The sequence below is a fragment of the Hyla sarda genome, chromosome 5 (assembly GCF_029499605.1).
Source record: "Hyla sarda isolate aHylSar1 chromosome 5, aHylSar1.hap1, whole genome shotgun sequence".
NCBI lineage: Eukaryota > Metazoa > Chordata > Amphibia > Anura > Hylidae > Hyla > Hyla sarda.
In genome coordinates this window covers 184,925,209-184,945,219 of record NC_079193.1, presented here as the reverse complement: position 1 = coordinate 184,945,219, position 20,011 = coordinate 184,925,209, and the positions used below count along the sequence as shown (strand labels likewise).

At 41.2% G+C, this 20,011-nt stretch overlaps 1 protein-coding gene across 3 annotated transcripts in view; it reads right to left on the bottom strand.

Annotated features, from left to right (window-relative positions):
• The window catches only part of LOC130273684 (dynein axonemal heavy chain 5-like), a 334,039-nt gene that overhangs the window by 303,929 nt on the left and 10,099 nt on the right, over positions 1 to 20,011 (bottom strand). For 2 of the 3 annotated variants that reach the window (XM_056520899.1, XM_056520897.1), the window contains exon 2: positions 1,916 to 2,073. In XM_056520899.1, the coding sequence (XP_056376874.1) occupies positions 1,916 to 2,063 (148 nt within the window). In that variant the 5' untranslated portion in view covers positions 2,064 to 2,073. Of the gene's footprint in view, positions 1 to 1,915; positions 2,074 to 6,327; positions 6,926 to 20,011 lie in introns of those variants that run through there. The other variant, XM_056520898.1, reaches the window with a different exon arrangement.

Genomic DNA, 20,011 nt, shown 5'->3' with positions numbered 1-20,011 from the left:
ATTAAATCTTTGTTTACTGCAAAAAATTTACGTTAAGAAAGATAAGCATAATGTTCGCCTCCTGTCTTTAATTCAAATCTATACTTTCAGTCATTAAAGGTAGGAAAATCCCAAATTATGTGCTATGTTTTTACCAACCTTTCTAAAAGCCCATAAAACCCCTCTAATCCTAATATATAAACATTTACTGACTGTACTAGTTGCTAAATACAGTATATGTTTTCATTGACTTTCATTTACTTTAACTTTGTGTCATTTAGTAAATATGCAGATTTCTTTTAAGAAGATGCCTTCTAAATCTACAGTAAATAAAATCTCTTGTAAAAACCGCCTGCTATCATTGAAATGTAGTGTAGGATTGCAGAGAATCATGAACACCCCCTGCCCTGGTAAAGCAATGCTCAATACATACAGTTTTCCCAGGGATTACTTGTTTTCTTGTGTTAATTCATGTTACTGAGATTTGCGCATATATTTAGTTGTCATAGTAACAAGAGAGCTTTACGCAGTTCAATAATGAACATCTATACTCAAACTCCAATTTATGTACGTTCATTAGTTGATATTTAAAAGTCAATTGCAGGATTTACAGAATAGAAATGACGTTAGATTGTAAATAAATCGTTATGTACAAAAATAGGAAACTACTTTTTACGTTAGTTCTGCATTTAAACTGATACATTTTTTGAAAATAAAAAGATGTTTATCAGAATATCATCCTTGAATATCATCCTTTTTTATCCTGACAAATTGGTTTATCATAGTAAAAGAAATAAAACTGTGAATAATGCACTACAACAATAAAAATGAAATAGTGTCAATGATTGAGGGGGTTCAAGACTGTGTTTTTTGACACTTTGAGGGCCATAGATAAAGTAAAAGGCAGCTTTACAGATTATTTGTCTGGGCATCACTTTCATATGTAAGCGCATCCTGAGGACACACTTTCAGTTAAAAGTGGCACTCATCCTCTAGGCCACAGGAGCTTTATGTCTTTAGCCACTAGAGGTATGGAGCATCCCTTGGGTGCATGATTATAGGATGCGGTCAATCATCCTATGTGTGTGTCCTGAAAGAGGTGATGATCCTAGACCTCTAGTGGCTGCAGGTATAAAGCTAGGAGAATGCTGGTGACTGTGCGGGAGTCGGGAGCTGAAGACAGTATGTGTTGTTGTTTTGTTTGTTTTTTAAATGTTGGTGATGGATAAACCTATCTACTAGGGCCTGTATATTGGGTAAACTACATACTGGGACACAAATATACCAGGAAAAACTACATACTGTTGCCAACTACCTAATTAAACTAAACGAAATACAGGAGGGAACTGCCTACTTACTGGAGTGACTTACAGTACCTACCTATTAGGAATACCTACCTATCCCTTCACCCCAACTTACTTACCTATCCACTTCACTGCATTGGACACTAAGGGGGTATTATTACAGTTTTGGGTGCTATATATGGGAAAAGGAAAGGAGGGTGCTGTAAAAGTGTGAAGCCCAAGATGTTTCTTTGGCAGTCTGGGCCAGATGTATACGCAAAAGTTACCAACTCAAATCAGAAAAAACGCCACCTGTGAGTCAATGGATGTCACTGCACTGTAATCCCTTATACGGTCTTCGGAAACTGTGTGGGACTGGTATCTACCACTTTATGGGGGAATACTGATCTGTGTATAGTCTTTTTTTCACTTAGTAACACTATGGTGATAATATGTGCTCATGGTGTGGTGGAATATTTTTTTTTCTTTTAGTTTTATCTTTGTTGTCCACAGTTTAGAAAAATGAAATTAAAGTTGAGCTCTGACTGGTTGCTAGAGGAAACAAAAACAGTTTTGATAAATGAGGCATACATTATGTATGCTTAGATAAACGTGGAGAGGTACATAAAACAGATGGAGAGCATAGCTTTCACCTTTGTTGATAGATATCAGTGGTGGATTTAACGGTTGCTCTGTGTCTCCTTTAGTTGCACTGATGGAAGTGTCCACTTCTGTTTCCTCTTCTGCAACGGCAGGAATGGGATCTTCTCCATCCACATCATTTCTGTTGCTTTCATCCATACTGTAAACCCTTTGGTGTTGGAAAAAAATTGTACATTATGACCAATAAGCACACCTCTGCATTAACATAGAATTTGGGGCATTGTATTATTTAGATCATTACTGTGTGGTTTTATAAATTAAAATAACAGAACTACAACTACTTATGGGCCACTCTGTGTCATTGTGGAGCACATGACAAAAGCTAAAAGCTTTTAGTGGATAAACAAGTGGATAAACAAGGTAAACAAAACAAAAACACAGATCAAACATTCAATTTCTATAAAACCCAATTGCATCTCAAAAATTACATGTTTAACATCTTGCATGTCTTGCCAGGGAGGACAATGAATAAACAGGTTGCATTTTAATCGTTGAGGCAATTGCACAATCTTCTTTCAGGAACAACAAGGCTAAACTTTCTCTACGCTATAGGTTTTCTTGATTTTTGTGCAACCATCTACCCAATAATATAGTACAGTCTAGTTTCTCATGCACACAACCATATTTAAAATCTGTTTGGTATCGGTAAATAACACGGCACACATAGAATGGCATGGGCTTATACCTACTTTCATGTGTCTTTGATTTAATTTGTTGAATTAGAGAGGTATTCTCCCATAAAACCATTGCTTTTAAGTGAAAATATGACCCATCATGAAAATTCTATATGCCAATACATACCGGGTTTCCAGGTTGGTAATAATTTGAAATTAAACAGGTAAAAAGCATGGGAACACATGCAGAAAGGCAGATGCAAAAAGGCATGGAAGGCAAAGACAACAGCCTAAATAGATCAGTAATTAAAAAGCAATCCAGCCCTGAAAATAAGTATCAGCTAGTTCGGTTCAACTGATGGCCTGCAAAAAGATCTCATTGCTAAGGGGTCACACAGGACACATCTCACTAGAGCGGCGAAGAGAGGGAGAACTGGAGGGAGGGGGGGATGAATATTCATAAGCAGCGCTGATGTCAGTGCCAGTTAACCTGCAGAAGCCCGCCCATGCCAGTTACAGCAAGATATACAGATAGAATAAAACTACAATTGCGGGCGAACGGCCGGGCGGATCCGTGCAAGGTAGGGCTCATTTTAATCAGCGTCTCCCGCACTATCCACCAGTACTGTGGATAGTGCGGGAGAAAATATCTGACAGTTTTCCTTTAATGACTGCCTTAAAAAGACATATCGGTGATCATTAAGAGGTTAAGAGCAGGGCTCTCTGCTGTCACCAACATCCATGTCAAGAACTGTAGAGCAGTCAGCTCTAATGACATAGAGCCTCCCCGTGTATTGTGTATTCTAATGCATTTTAGCTGGCATGCAATTAAGCAGTGATTATTAGATGCCAAAACAATCAGAGTATGTTCATACTACAAAATTCCCTAGCAGGAACCTCCTATCGTTTTTTTATATAATTTTGCTGCGTGAGGCTCACTGCTACATTTCAGCGGCCGAAAACTCTGCCATGAAAATTCAAATTCCAGACGTGGAATTATAAATGTGTTAGTTGTTTTGGCAGAATCTGTTCAGATATGCATTGCTATCTATGGGACGGCAAATGTCCAAGTGGTTCTAGCACCGACTGTCCGATTGTCTGTCCTGAAATATCCCATGGGCGAACACTGTAGTCTGCTAGAGGCTGCAGTGTATTGTCTATGCTAAAGTCCAGCTAAAATGCATCAGAATACACTGCTGGCAGACAGTGGCCCTTATTTACTAAGAGTGTTGTGTAGATTTCTATGTGGGTTTTAATTCCCTACAATTTATTTTCCACGGTATTTACTAAGGTTTCCCTATATTTTCCACTCCCCCTACACTTTGCTTTTTTTACACATGCTCTGATCTGTAGAATTTTCCTCAGCTCAAATCCACCACATTTTCTGTGGAAACCTTAGTAAATATGTTGAGTTTTTGTGAAAATGTCGGGGACACGCCCCTTTTTGGTGACCAAGCCCCCTTTTCCCGACAGCCATGCCCCTTTTTCGGGTTTTCTTAGCAAAGTGGAGAGTTAGTCGAGTTTTTTTTTCCAATTCTGGCGCAAATTCTGACGCAGACAGAATTTCTGGCGCACAACCCGACAAAACATGTCAGGTTTGTAATAGTAAATGAGGGCCAGTGTCTCCAACATATTACAATGGAATGGGTAAAACATTGCAAAAAGTAGATTACTTTATCAATGAGGCTAATAAAAATATATTTTTTCCACCAAATAATCTTTTAAGGTTGATGGCACAACATGAGTTGCATTGCAAAAGATTGCTGTGCTACAATAGCTATGCAGAGCTGCAGAGATCTTTGACCATGGGGCCCTCTGTGTCACAGCCAAAGTCACTGCATAGCCCTACTGCTTTCATTCAAGTGTATTTTGTATCCATATCTGTTTTAATCTATTAGGCTATTCACATGGGCGTAGATGGAAAATGCACATAAAGGCTAGGTTCACACTGCGGAATCCCCGGGCAGAAATCTCTGGGCAGAAAATTGCCAAGTGCGACCGCGCGTGGGTACTCCGCCCCTAGACATCTTATAAGATAAGATGTCTGAATGTGGTGGTCCCGCAACTGGGGACCCCCATGTTCTTCCTGCTGCACCCGGCATTCGTTTAGAGAGTTGGGTCCAGCGCAAAGGATAGGGGATAAGATGTCAGATCGCCAGGGTCCCGCTGCTGGGGACCCAGGGGATCGCTGCTGCAGCACCCCGCTATCATTACTGCGCAGAGCGAGATCGCTCGGCACGTAATGACGGGCAATACAGGGGCCGGAGCATCGTTACGTCATGGCTCCGCCCCTCGTGACGTCATGGCCCGCCCCGTCAATACAAGTCTATGGGAGGGGGCGTGGCGGTCGTCACGCCCCCTACCATAGACTTTCATTAAGGGGACGGGACGTGATGTCATGAGGGGCGGAGCCATGACGTCACGATGCTCCGGCCCATGTATCGCCTGTCACTACGCACAGAGCGAACTCGCTCTGTGCAGTAATGATGGCGGGGTGCCGCAGCGGCGATCCCCGGTGTCCCTAGCAGCGGGACCGCAGCGATCTAACATCTTATCCCTATCCTTTGGGTAGGGGATAGGATGCCAGGGGCGGAGTACCCCTTTAAGAGCTGGTCCTGCAGGACTCCTGCTATTGGGAACTGCATTCCTGCTGTGGAAAAAGTGCAGGAACTCCGTTACCATGAGTTCCTGCAGGACTTGAGCCCTGTCCACATATCTTGTATATTTGATTTATTTTGCTTAGGTAGGTCATTATTATTTCATCCATTTCAACGTTTTGTTCTATTACCTGCCTTAAAGACAGCCTATCAGTATTTACTAGGGATGCACCGATATATCGGCGGCCGATACATATCGGCCGAAAATAGCTATTTTGGGGAAATGCCGAAACAACAAAAAATTTGCCGATAATGACCCACCTCCCCTGCCCGCCCACAGCACAAGTTACAAACACTGCCAGTGCCAGAGGCGTAGCGTGGGGAGTGCAGGGGGGGGCGGCTGCACCGGGCTCAACATCTGGGATAGGAATACCGGCCCATCTGGGATAGGCCGGCCAGAGCATATAAAAACGAATATACTGTATACTAAAAACCAGGGGGCCTCCAGCTGTTGTGAAACTACAACTCCCAGCATGCCCGGACCGGCAAAGGCTGTCCGGGCATGCTGGGAGTTGTAGTTTCACAACAGCTGGAGGCCCCCTGGTTTTTAGTATACGGTATTAGTTTTTATATGCTCTGGTCGGCCCCCGCCTGCAGCCACACACGGGAGCCGGCCCGGGCACATAAAAAGAAGTATTCCTATCCCGGACATCCCTGTGTCCCAACCTAATGTGGGGGAGCTGGCAATCTAATGTGGGGGAATCTAATCTAATCTAATGAGCGGAGCGCTGCATTTTACCAGAAGACGGGGAGAAGTCATTTTCGGTTTCGGTATCGGACGGACATTTTTTTTTAATTTCGGTTTCGTTTCGGTTCTGAAATTTCGGTGCACCTCTAGTATTTACTGTACAGAAATACGGATGCACTACAGAGGACATTCAAATTTCAGATCTATATGATGGACATATACCAAAAAGCTAAGTAAAACAGGCTTTAGATGGCCCACTAGAACTTTTATTCTGTCCTCTGTAGAGAACAGGAGCGTAGCATGCAAGTATTCAGCTCTTTAACCCCTGAGAAAATAAAATAATAATAATAATGTATATAAAGTAAATATAGAAAAAAAAACCTTGTTTTAAAAGACAGATCATACTAAGCGTAACACATAATTCCCCAAAAATCTTCACATACCTTTCTCTAAAGGGTTCGTATGCGGTGGGTGACAGAGGACCTGAAGAGTTTTGTGTCCACAGCTACACCAGGTAGTTGCTGTTTGTTGTCACTACTTTGTATTTGCTTGCTTCCCTTTCTCTTCAGTATTTAGTTGGTGTCATAGCAACTGCTGTAATGTGATCTGCCCTCATTGGTTACAACTGTGAGTCTGCTTTATGTGCAGGCATTGGCAATGAATGGCTTTCTCGGGTGCTGAGGGGTGGATCCTCTAGTTTGCTATTTATTATTCAGTACTGATTTCCATATAAAGATTGATTTATAGGTTAACTGGAGTCTACAACAAGGAAGCTGTGGTTGCCATGAGACCAGCAAGTTGTACACAGACAGGGGCTGGGCATGGCTATTGAGCAATTCCTCCAGGCACTTTGCACACCTTTACCTCTTCTGCTATTGTTTAATACTGGCTCCTTTGTGTGTTTTAATTTACACCACATTTGGAGCATACAGTTGTGGTTTATATTTTAATTATATTTACAGTTAATGTTTAAGTTTTGTGTGTTTATTTATAAAGACAAATAAATAATGTTGGCGATTTACCTTCTAGTTTACTAGGCAACTGGATCAGTTAAGTTTATACATAATCTTATAGTGGGGTAATATATTTAAATTGTGAAATACCATGCCATGGGGCAATGTTTCCTAACAAGGGTGCCCTCAGCTGTTGCAAAACTATAAATATCAGCATGCACGGGAGTTGTTGTTTTGCAACAGCTGGAGGCACCCTGGTTGGGAAACACTACCATGTGGTCTTTAACCCCTAAAAGGGGTACTCCGGCGCTAAGACATCTTATCCCCTATCCAAAGGATAGGGGATAATGGGGGGAGATTTGTCAAAACCTGTGTAGAGGAAAAGTTGCTGAGTTGCCCATAGCAACCAATCATATCGCTTCTTTCATTTTTGCAAAGGCTTCTGAAAAATGAAAGAAGCAATCTGATTGGTTGCTATGGGCAACTCAGCAACTTTTCCTCTGGACAGGTTTTGATAAATCTCCCCAAATATGCCTGATCGCGGGGGTCCTGCCGCTGGATCTTTCATGCGGCACCCCGTTACTATCAGTCCCCGATGCATGTTCGCTCCGGGTCTGATGACTGGCGATCACAGGGCCGGAGTATTGTGACATCACGGCTCCGCCCCCTCAATGCTAGCCTATGGGAGGGGGCGTGATGCCCCCTCCCATAGGCTTGCATTGAGGGGGCGGAGTGCAATGTCACACGGGGGCGGATCGTGACGTCACATTACTCTGGCCCGTGATCGCCAGTCATCAGACCCGGAGGAGCGAACATGCTCTAGGGGCTGATGGAAAGATCACGGGGGTCTCCAGTGGAGAGACCCCTGCGATCAGGCATCTTATCCCCTATCCTTTGGATAGGGGATAAAATGTCTTAGCGCCGGGGTACCCAGGGGTACTCCGCCCCTAGACATCTTATCCCCTATCCAAAGAATAGGGGATAAGATGTCAGATCGCCGCGGTCCCGCTGCTGGGGACCCCCGGGATCGCCGCTGCAGTACTGCACTATCATTACTGCACAGAGCGTGTTCGCTCTGTGCGCAATGACGGGCAATACAGGGGACGGAGCAGTGTGACGTCATGGCTCCGCCCCTCGTGACATCTCAGCCCGCCCCCTTAATGCAAGTCTATGGCAGGGGCGTGACGACCGCCAAGCCCCCTCTCATAGACTCGTATTGAGGCCTGTGATGTCACGAGGGGCGGAGCCGTGACGTAAGGAAGCTCTGGCCACGGTATTCCCCGTCATTACGTGCAGAGCGAACTTGCTCTATGCAGTAATGACAGCGGGGTGCCGCAACGGCGATCCCTGGGGTCCCCAGCAGCGGGACCGCGGCGATCTGAAATCTTATCCCCTATCCTTTGGATAGGGGATAAGATGTCTAGGGGCGGAGTACCCCTTTAAGGATCAAGGATTTTTCATTTTTGCACTTTAGTTTTTTCCTCCCCGCCTTCTAAAAATCATAACACTTTTTCAATTTTCTACCTATAATGAGGGCTTGTTTTTTGTGCCACCAATTTTACTTTGGAATGACATCAATCATTTCACAACAAAATCTACAACAAAACAAAATATTTTGTGAGGTCTGTTGCACTTTAGAAATAGCTGATATGTCCTAAAAGGAGTCACTAGGTGACTCCTTTTGGCCGTAGAAGTGAATTGGGTCCGCTGCTCCTGTTACCAGTATACATCAGCATCCCGTATTCAGAGGGCTACCAACGGATACGATTAACAGCAGCAGGAACATAGTACGTTCATACCCTAAGATATGCGCTTCCAGAAATCTGTTAATCACATAAGACAGGTACCTTTGGGAAATATAGCGATCCCAAGCAACCGTTCCTGTCACTTTCTCAAAATCTTTCCCTATAGTACTATAAATTAAATACCAGTCAGACATTTTTTAGTGATCCAAGTCTGGCAGTGTTGTTCTATTAGTAATAATTTAGAAAGGTTACATTATATTACTCTGTCACTCTCCCTAATTATGAACATTTTGTTTTTGTCTATCTACCATAATAAAAAAAAAATAAGAAGCCTCCCACACAAAGTTTCCAAAACTCATTTAGCATCCTGCATATTACAGCAATTCTATGTCATTGTGAGAGAGCTGTAATTATGAAAGGTTTCTGGCCTCCTAATGTAATGTATCATTTTCTGTGTCATTTTCTCCTGGAAAAGTGTCACATGCTGTAATTTTGGTAGAAATTGTTTTTAGTATAAGGAATAAGTCTTCAGGGTATAGTCTGTGAATAGTAGCTTGAACCATTCTCAGATATTAGTTATATTTTGTAGACAACATATACACATATAAAAAATTCAGTAACAATATGAGGCTGGGTTCTCACTTGCACTGGAGGTTTTGTCGGGGGTAGGTTCCATCCAAAATACCTGACAAAATAGTGCTGCATGTTGCATTATTGTGTCCAGTGAAATACCAAACACTGTGCTGGAAACCTTAAAGGGGTACTCCGGTGAAAAACTTTTTTTATTAAATCAACTGGAGCCAGAAAGTTAAACAGATTTGTAAATTACTTCTATTAAAAAATCTTAATCCTTCCTGTACTTATTAGTTGCTGAATACTACAGTGGAAATTATTTTCCGTTTGAAACACAGAGCTCTCTGCTGACATCATGAGCACAGTGCTCTCTGCTGACATCTCTGTCCATTTTTAGGAACTGTAGTATTCAGCAGCTAATAAGTACAGGAAGGATGAAGATTTTTTAATAGAAGTAATTTACAAATCTGTTTAACTTTCTGGCACCAGTTGATTTAACCCTTAACGACCACGGACGTAAATGTACGTCCTGGTTTGGCGGGACTTCCCGCACCAGGACATACATTTACGTCCTGTGTATGACCGCGAGCATCGGAAGGGTGCTCGCGTCATACATGGCAGGTTCCGGCTGCTGCTAGCAGCCGGAACCTGCCATGTATGACGCGAGCACCCTTCCGGACCCGCCGGTAATGGCCGACATCCGCGATCGCGCGGATGTCCGCCATTAACCCCTCAGATGCCGTGATCAATACAGATCACGGCATCTGCGGCATTGCGGTACTTTGGATGATCGGATCACCCGCAGCGCTGCCGCGGGGATCCGATCATCCAGCATGGCGGCCGTAGGTCCCCTCACCTGGCTCCGGCCGTCTCCCGGGGTCTTCTGCTCTGGTCTGCGATCGAGCAGACCAGAGCAGAAGATCACCGATAATACTGAGCAGTTCTGTGTCCTATGCATAGCACTGCACAGTATTAGCAATCAAAGGATTGCTATAGGGACCTAAAAAATGTTTAAAAAAAAGTTGAAAAATGTAAAAATAAAAAGTAAAAAAAAGTGAAAAAGCCCCTCCCCCAATAAAAATTAAAATTGGCCGTTTTTCCCCATTTTACCCCCAAAAAGCGTAAATTTAAAAAAAATAAACATATTTGGTATTGCCGCGTGCGAAAATGTCCGAACTATCAAAATATTATGTTAATGATCCTGTACGGTGAATGGCGTAAACGTAAAAAATTTAAATTTTTTAAAAAGTCAAAAAATGCTGCTTTTTTGTCACATTTTTTTTTTTAAATTATAAAAAAAAGGATTTAAAAGTTCTATATATGCAAATGTGGTATCTAAAAAAAGTACAGATGACGGCACAAAAAATGAGCCCTCATGCCGCCCTATATACGGAAAAATGAAAAAGTTATAGGTGGTCAAAATACGGCGATTTTAGATTACTGATTTTGTACAAAAAGTTTTAGATTTTTTTTTAAGCGGTACAAAAATATAAAAGTATCTAGCCATGGGTATCATTTTAATCGTATTGACCCACAGAATAAAGAACATGTCATTTTTACCGTAAAGTGTATAGTATGAAAACAGAACCCTCCAAAATGTGCAAAATTTTGGTTCTCATATAAATTTCCTCCCTAAAAAAAATGTTTTGGGGGTTTGCTGTACATTTTATGGTAAAATTAGGGGTTTCATTACAAAGTACAATTGGTCACGCAAAAAACAAGCCCTTATATGGGTCTGTAGATGGAAATATAAAAGAGTTATGGATTTTAGAAGGCTAGGAGGAAAAAATGAAAACGCAAAAAAAAAATTGACCTGGTCCTTAAGGTGAAAATGGGCTTTAAGGGGTTAAAAAAAAGTTTTTCACCGTAGTATCCCTTTAAAGACCCCATCATTGAATCATTGTCATTTTGATATTTTGGGCACCATATGTTTCTAGCATGGAATGGCACCATTTGCTTCCTTGCACTGTTCCAATAGCAGAGTAAAACAACAAAATGAACGATGAAGATATTCGTAGTCTGACTACTACCTAATACATGCCTGACCCTACAAACGCTTGATTATTACATAATCCCTCTGCCTACATGCTTTCTTGCCAGGTGCCAGGCCTGAGGGTGCTTAGATGTTCAAGTGTCAAACTCTATAGAGGTAAAATGTAGCTAAAAGAAGACATGGCAAACTTATTGGAGAAGACTATTTCTATACTTTTGTAGTTGGAATGGAGCTGTGGGGCATGATCCACTGCTTCATTTCAAGGAGAGACCCAGGTCCCTATGCATCGGTAATAAGTGTGATAAGCTAGAATCTCCCTTTAGGATAAGGCCATACGTTGCCCATCCTCAGCGTACTTGGCGCTGCGACTGCACTACTGACCACCCTTAGAGTCAGCCTCCTACTTTGCCCAAGTGTCCTGGTTTGTCTGCTCATAGCAGCAATAAGTCACTAAGAGCAGACACAGACTGAGCTGCTAGTAGCGCACGTATGCGCAGTCAAATACACTGCAGATGTGCCACGTTTGACCTTACCCTTAAAGAGGTTTTTCAGTATTTTCTTAAAATTGTTAGGGACATTATAGGTGTCCTATGCTTGGCACTACAAGATACTGTGGTTGTCACAATGATTTAGGGGGATAAGTGAAGCAATATTAAAGCACAATAACCCTGGAACAAAATTCTGTAAAAACACAGCAGCCGGCTGGGAGTCAACAGAAAAATATAAAACACCACACCTACAATGTGTTTTGCTTGTGGCCTTTTATTCCGTTAGAGTGCTAGAAATTAGCAGCGGGTTTCCATCTGCAAGAAATCTGCTGCTATTTGCGCTACCATTCATTTGAACGGGTCTGCGGACAGTCTGCAAAATTATCAGATTTGAAGACTGCCAGTGGACCCGTTCAGATGAATGGTAGTGTAACTCGCAGTGGATTTCTCAAAGCGGATTGCTGCTAGTTACTAGAGCACAAACGTATACTTAACCCCTTAAGGACCCAGCCCATTTAGACCTTAAGGACTCGGGCATTTTTTTCACATCTAACCACTGCCACTTTAAGCATTAACCCGATAACAACCATGGACGTCTACGCTTGTCCAATGGCCGTTAACGGGGTATGACGCGGGCTCCCGACTCGAGCCTACGTCATACTGGCCCCCAGCTGATTCCTGTAGCTGGGGGCCGGCGTTAATAGCCGACATGTGGCGATCGCCGCGGCCGGCTATTAACCCTTTAGATCACCACTGTCAAAGTTGACAGCGGCGTCTAAAGGTGCCTGTATCCCGTCCCTGGTGGTCCAGTGATCGCATGATCACAGGAGGGCGATTCACTGCTGAGGTAGCCTGAGGGCTTACCTCTCCTGCTGCGGTGGCTCCGGTGCTCAGAATGATAAAGCCTGGCAGGACCAGGCTTTATCAATCGAGCGCAGAACACACAGATCAATTGGATTGTATGTAACCCCATTGATCTGTATGAGGAATCCAATGATTCCTCCTAAAAGTCCCCTAAGGGGACTAAAAGTGTAAAGAAAAAAGTTTAAAAAAAGTTTAAAAACACACATTAACCCCTTCCTTATTAAAAGTTTAAATCACCCCCCCCCTTTTCCCAAATTCCATTTAAAAAATATGTAACCATAATAAAAATAAACATATATGGTATCGCCACGTGCATAAATGTCGGAACTATAAAAATATATCATACATTAAACCGTACGGTCAATGGCGTACACGCAAAAAAATTCCATAAGTCCAAAATAGCGTATTTTTGGTCATTTTTCATACCATAAAAAAAAGGAATAAAAAGCGATCAAAAAGTCAGATCAAAACAAAAATGGTACCGATAAAAACTTCAGATCACGGCACAAAAAATGAGCCCTCGTATACCTATATAAGTAGGGTATCTTTTTAATCATATGGACCTACAGAATAAAGATAGTGTCATTTTTACCGAAAAATATACGGCGTAGAAACGGAAGCCCCCAACATTCACAAAATGGTGTTTTTTCTTTAATTCTGTCGCACAATGATTTTTTTTCTGTTTCGCCGTCGATTTTTGGGTAAAATGACTTATTTCACTGCAAAGTAGAATTGGTGGCGCAAAAAATAAGCCCTCGTATGGATTTTTAGGTGCAAAATTGAAAGGGTTATGATTTTTAAAAAGTAAGGAGGAAAAAACTAAAGTTCAAAAACAGAAAAATGCTTGGTCCTTAAAGGGGTACTCCGGTGAAAACCTTTTTTCTTTTAAATCAGCTGGTGCCAGAAAGTTAAACATATTTGTAAATTACTTCTATTAAAAAATCTTAATTCTTCCAGTACTTATTAGCTGCTGAATGCTACAGAGGAAATTCCTTTCTTTTTGGAACACTGATGACATCATGAGCACAATGCTCTCTGTTGACATCTCTGTCCATTTTAGCAACCGTGCATAGCTGATGTATGTTAAGGGCAGCATGGTGGCTTAGTGGTTGGCACTGCTGCCTTGCAGTGCTGGGGCCTTGGGTTCAAATCCCACTAAATAAATAAAGACTTATTATTATTATAATAACATCAGCAGAGAAAACTGTGCTCGTGATGTCATCAGAGAGCATTCCAAAAAGAAAAGAATTTCCTCTGAAGTATTCAGCAGCTAATAAGTACAGGAAGGATTAAGATTTTTTAATAGAAGTAATGTAAAAATCTGTTTAACTTTCCGGAGCCAGTTGATTTAAAAGAAAAAAGTTTTCACCGGAGTACCCCTTTAAGGGGTTAATAACTCTCATATGCTTTTACTGTTTAATTTGATTCCAAGAATGTTCTTTCATGACATATTCTACTTTATGTTAGTGGTAAATTTTCATCAATACTTCCATCATTTCTTGATGAAAATTGCAAAATTTTTATGAAAAATTTGAAAATGTAGCATTTTTTTTTACTTTTAAACTCTCTGCTTATAAGGAAAATGGACATCCCAAATAAATTATACATTGATTCACATATACAATATGTCTACTTTATGTTTGCATCATGAAGTTGACATGTTTTTACTTTTGGAAGACATCAGAGGGCTTAAAAGTTCAGCAGCAATTTTCAAATTTTTCTGGTTTGAAAGGCCTTCATATTAGAGATACCCCACAAATGATCCCATTATCAAAACTGCACCCCTCAAAGTATTCAAAATGGCATTCAGTAAGTGTGTTAACCCTTTAGGTGTTTCACCGAAAATTCTAAATCTTCATTTTTTACACTCGCATGTAGACCCGGTTTTTGAATCTTTACAAGAGGTAAAAGGAGATACCCCCCCACCAAAATTTGTAACCCAATTTTGATTGAGTTAGGAAATATCTCATGTGTATGTCAAGTGCTCTGTGGGTGCACTAGAGGGCTCAGATGGGAAGGTGTGACAATGGGATTTTGGAGAGTGATTTTTTTATGAAATGGTTTTTGGGGGGCATGTCACATTTAGGAAGCCCTGGTGCCAGAACAGCAAATAAAATAAAAAACACACATGGCATACTATTTTAGAAACTACACCCCTCAAGGAACGTAACAAGTGGTACAGTGAGCTTTAATACCCCACGGGTGTTGACGACTTTTCGTTAAAGTTGGATTAATTACATTTTTTCACAAAAATCCTGGTTTTCCCCAAATTTACATTTTTACAAGGGGTAATAGGAGAACAAATTTGTAACCCCATCTCTTCTGAGTATGGAAATACCCCATGTGTGGACATCAAGTGCACTGCGGGCGCACTACAATGCTCAGAAGAGAAGGAGTCACATTTGGCTTTTGGAAAGCAAATTTTGCTGAAATGGTCTTTGGGGGGCATGTCGCATTTAGGAAGCCCCTATGGTGCCAGAACATCAAAAATTAAAACACATGGCATACTATTTTGGAAACTACACCCCTCAAGAAACGTAACAAGGGGTACAGTGAGCCTTAACACCCCACAGGTGCTTGACAAATTTCTGCTAAATTTGGACATGAAAAATTTGATTTTTTTCACTAAAATGCTGGTGTTACCCCAAATTTTTCATTGGAAAAAAAGCCTCGCAAAATTTGTAACTCCATTTCTTCTGAGTATGGAAATACCCCATATGTGGATGTAAAGAGTGCTCTGTGGGCGAACTACAATGCTCAGAAGAAAAGGAGCACCATTGAGCTTTTGGTGAGAGAATTTGGTTGGAATAGAAGTCAGGGGCCATGTGCGTTTACAAAGCCCCCCGCGGTGCCAGAACAGTGGACCTTCCCCACATGTGACCGCATTTTGGAAACTACACTCCTCAGAGAAAAATGCAAATATTTATTGATATATATCTATATATATATATATATATATATATATATATATATATGTATCTAATGAGATAGGAAAATATTATCAGTTAAACACTTTAAAATTAATAAAGGATATAGAAAAGAAGGCAAATACATGGAATGATTAAAATTTATCAAAAGTGGAAAACAATTACATTAATTAAAGGGGTATTCCAGGCAAAAACTTTTTTTATATATCAACTGGCTCCGGAAAGTTAAACAGATTTGTAAATTAATTCTATAAAAAAATCTTAATCCTTCAAATAGTTATTAGCTTCTGTAGTTGAGTTGCTGTTTTCTGTTTTCTCTTAACTGCTTTCTGATGACTCACGTCCTGGGAGCTGTCCAGCTCCTATAGGGATATTCTCCCATCATTCAAGGGATATTCTCCCATCATGCACAGCTCCCGTGACGTGACATCATCATTGAGCAGTTAGACAGAAAACTTCAAAAGCTAATAACTATTGGAAGGATTAAGATTTTTGAATAGAAGTAATTTACAAATCTGTTTTACTTTCTGGAGCCAGTTGATATATAAAAAAAAGTTTTTGCCTGGAATATCCCTTTAAATCAGTTTTGATGCCAAAGATTCTGTATGTATTTGGGTCATGACCAATTGGTGCGAGATGAAGCTGTTTAAAAAAAATTATTTCAATCTTCAATTAGTTAATCCGGGGTAGAAAGAGAACAAGAACCAAACTAGAATATTTTTGCCAAACTAAGGAGAATGATGTAATAGATTTTCCAGACATATAGAAGTATTTCTTGGCAGGACAAATTTATTTGACTACTTGGAAAGATTTCGCCTTTTTTGATTTTCTATTATCCGGTAGTGGTGTGACCTTTATAGATATCTTCCAGTTGTTTGAATCTGGAGAGTTACAAGGAGGTGAATGGAGGCAGGTGTTGATGGTTAAAAGCTTGGTTTAAACATGGAGGGTACTTAGGAGACAGATGGATATAAAAGGGGTACTCTGCCACTAGCATCTTATCCCAAAGGATAGGGAATAAGAAGTCAGATCGCGGGGGTCCCGCCGCTGGGGACCCTCTGGATCTTCGCTGCAGCACCCCGCTATAATTACAGCACAGAGCAAACTCGCTCTGTGTGTAATGACCGGCGATACAGGGGCCGGAGCACTGTGATGCTCCGCCCCTTGTGACGTCACAGCCCACCCCCTTAATGCAAGTCTATGGGAGGGGGCGTGATAGCCGCCACCCCCCCCCCCCCTTAGACTTGTATTGGGGGGGCGGAGCCGTGACGTCAAGATGATCCGTCCCCTGTATCACCGATCATTACGCACAGAGCGAGTTTGCTCTGTGCAGTAATGATAACGGGGTGCTTCAGCGGAGATCCCGGGGGTTCCCAGCAGCAGGTCCCCCGCAATCTGACATCTTATCCCCTATCCTTTGGATAGGGGATAATATGCTAGGGGCGTAGGACCCCTTTAAATATACACGAGGTGAGAGAGTTGGGAGAGATAAGCCTACTTAGAAATACGAGGTGTGTCAGGATAAAAGATGTATGGGGGAGAGGTAAATTCAAGAATTGGATAGAATTGAAAGAAGAATTTAACTTGAAGGAGGGCGGATGGTTGGAATATATTGGTTTAAAAAAAGGCGTTTCTTGAGTTTATTAATAAAGGAGGTCACATACATTCAGCTTACCCTGAGATCTTGGGGAAAATAATGGGTAGTAAAATTAGGGAAAAATACATTTGGTATGTGTATAGAGCTTTAATAGGCATGTCCAAAAATAAATTACTCCACAAGAGCTCCCAACAATGGCAGGAGGAGACTGATTTTAGTAAAATAATAGATTGGGATAGTGTACGGAAAAATATTAATTTGGTATCTCCAAACTTGAATTATAGATTAACACAATTTAATATTGTGAGGAACTGGAAAAGTGTGGATCCGGCACTGCAGAATTAGGGTATAGTGCAGGAGTGCGGGCTAGTGTCCGTGCAGGTGAGGCGTGGGTGTGGACATCGGTGGTGCAACTCAATGTAAGAAACGTAATCCACAAAGAAAGAGTCAAAGAAAGATTGCACTCACCATACACAGGCAATATTGTGTATAGCAATTGTAGTAGGTGTAATATAGAGAAGGCAGGTCAATTACATCTACTATGGAGCGGTCCTGAGATTGTTAAGTATTGGCGAGAAATATATGGTAGAATCGAGGAGATAACTGGTATATGTATAGAGTTTTCCCCCCTCTTGGCCGTTCTGGGTAATGACTCAAGGGATGAAAAAAGGAAAAACAAAAATGTTTAAGAATGCTATTCCATGCTCGTCTGTTGATTGTTAAGAATTGGATTTCCCCTAGGAGTCCTAGCTGTGTTGATTGGTATAATAATATGAGGAGGATAGAAGGTTATATTGTAGGGGGGGAAGAGGACACGGAGTTTGGAGGAAAGGTGGTATAAGAGTAAGGGAGTTGAATAGGAGTTATTGGAAGACAAGTTATTAAAAGGAACAACGAGATAGTTGATTATACAAGTGGGATTTACATGGGATGGAGGAATTGAATGTTATTTGGTTGTTACCGGTCCTCCTGACTCCCTGCCCTCATAATTAGTTTTGTATGTAGTGCTGGGGATGGGGGGGGGGGGGGGTTAGGAGGGTTTTAGTTTATGTATCATGATGAATTTTGGATGGGAGGACTGTTTTTTTTTTCTCTTTTGTAAACTGCAAAATGAAATAATAAAAGGATTTAAAAAAACAAAACAAAAAACAAGCAGTACAGTGAGCCTTAACACCCCACAGGTGTTTGATAAATGTTCATTAACCCCTTAAGGACCCAGCCCATTTTCACCTTCAGGACCCGGCCATTTTTTTGCACATCTGACCACTGTCACTTTAAAGGGGTACTCCGCCCCTAGACATCTTATCTCCTATCCAAAGGATAGGGGATAAGATGTCAGATCGCCGGGGTCCCGCTGCTGGGGACCCCGGGGATCGCTGCTGCAGCACCCCGCTATCATTACTGCGCAGAGAGAGATCGCTCTGCACGTAATGACGGGCAATACAGGGGCCAGAGCATCGGTACGTCACGGCTCCGCCCCTCGTGATGTCACGGCACACCCCCGTCAATACAAGTCTATGGGAGGGGGCGTGGCGGTCGTCACGCCCCCTGCAATAGACTTGAAGGAGAAAATTCAAAATCTTCATTTTTTACACTTGCATGTTCTTGTAGACCCAGTTATTGAATTTTTACAAGGGGTAAAAGGAGAGAAATCTTAGTAAAATGTGTAACCCAATTTCTCTCGAGTAAGGAAATACCTCATATGTGTATGTCAAGTGTTCGGCGGGCACAATAGAGGGCTCAGAAGGGAAGGAGAGACAGTGGGATTTTGGAGAGTGATTTTTCCTGAACTGGTTTTTGGGGGCATGTCACATTTAAGAAGCCCCTATGGTGCCAGAACAGCAAATAAGTAGCATTCAGCAGCTAATAAGTACTGAAAGGATTAAGATTTTTTAATAGAAGTAATTTACAAATATGTTTAATTTTCTGCCACCAGTTGATTTAAAAGAAAAAAGGTTTTCACCGGAGTACCCCTTTAACGCCTTTTTCTGTTTTTGCACTTTCATTTTTTCGTCCTTACCTTTTAAAATTCATAACCCTTTCAATATTGCACCTAAAAATCCATATGAGGGCTTATTTTTTGCGCCACCAACTCTACTTTGTAATGACATCAGTCATTTTACCCAAAAATCTATGGTGAAATGGGAAAAAAATAATTGTGTGACAAAATTGAAGAAAAAACACCATTTTACGCAGTACATTTTTCGGTAAAAATGACACCTTATTATTCTGTAGGTCCATACAATTAAAATGATACCCTACTTATATAGGTTTGATTTTGTTGTACTTTTGGGGAAAAAAAATCATAACTACATGCACGAAAATTAATACATTTAAAATTGTCCTCTTCTGACCCCTATAACTTTAGATTTTTTTTAGATAACTTTAGTCAATATAGAAAAATTAAATGGCAAAAGGTACATGGCATTTTTTTTTACTCTCCAGTGACATTTTGTGTGTCCCTTAGGGCCGGCTCTGCCTGTCCCCCCAGTAGTAAGGTGGGGCGTGTCAAAGGGAGGAGCCAATGCCAAAATTTGCTTTTGTCTATGGTGGCAAAAATCCTTGCACCAGGCCTGGTGTACCTGGCAGTTTATGTAAATGGCAGCATGTTCTGTTATTTCTTTTTATTTCCAATTTTGTGGCACTTCTCCTCCCAGAGATCTCAATATGTTGAAAATATATATACTAATACTTACTATTGTGGGTCATAACCACAAAAACTGCATAATTGAAGACAAAAAAAACAGGGAACAGTTTTGTGTGGTGCTTTTTTTCACACCAAAAAAATGCTTAACAAAATTTGTCATAATGATGCCTTATGGGGGACAAAAAGTGCAGTTTTCTGTTGTGTTTTTTTCAGGGCAAGTTGTGCAGAGGAATAGCAGAGCAGTTAAGCCCCTTTCATACTATAAAGTTGCTCCATTAACCCCTTAAGGACACAGCCCATTTGGGCCTTAAGGACGCAGACAATTTTATTTTTACGTTTT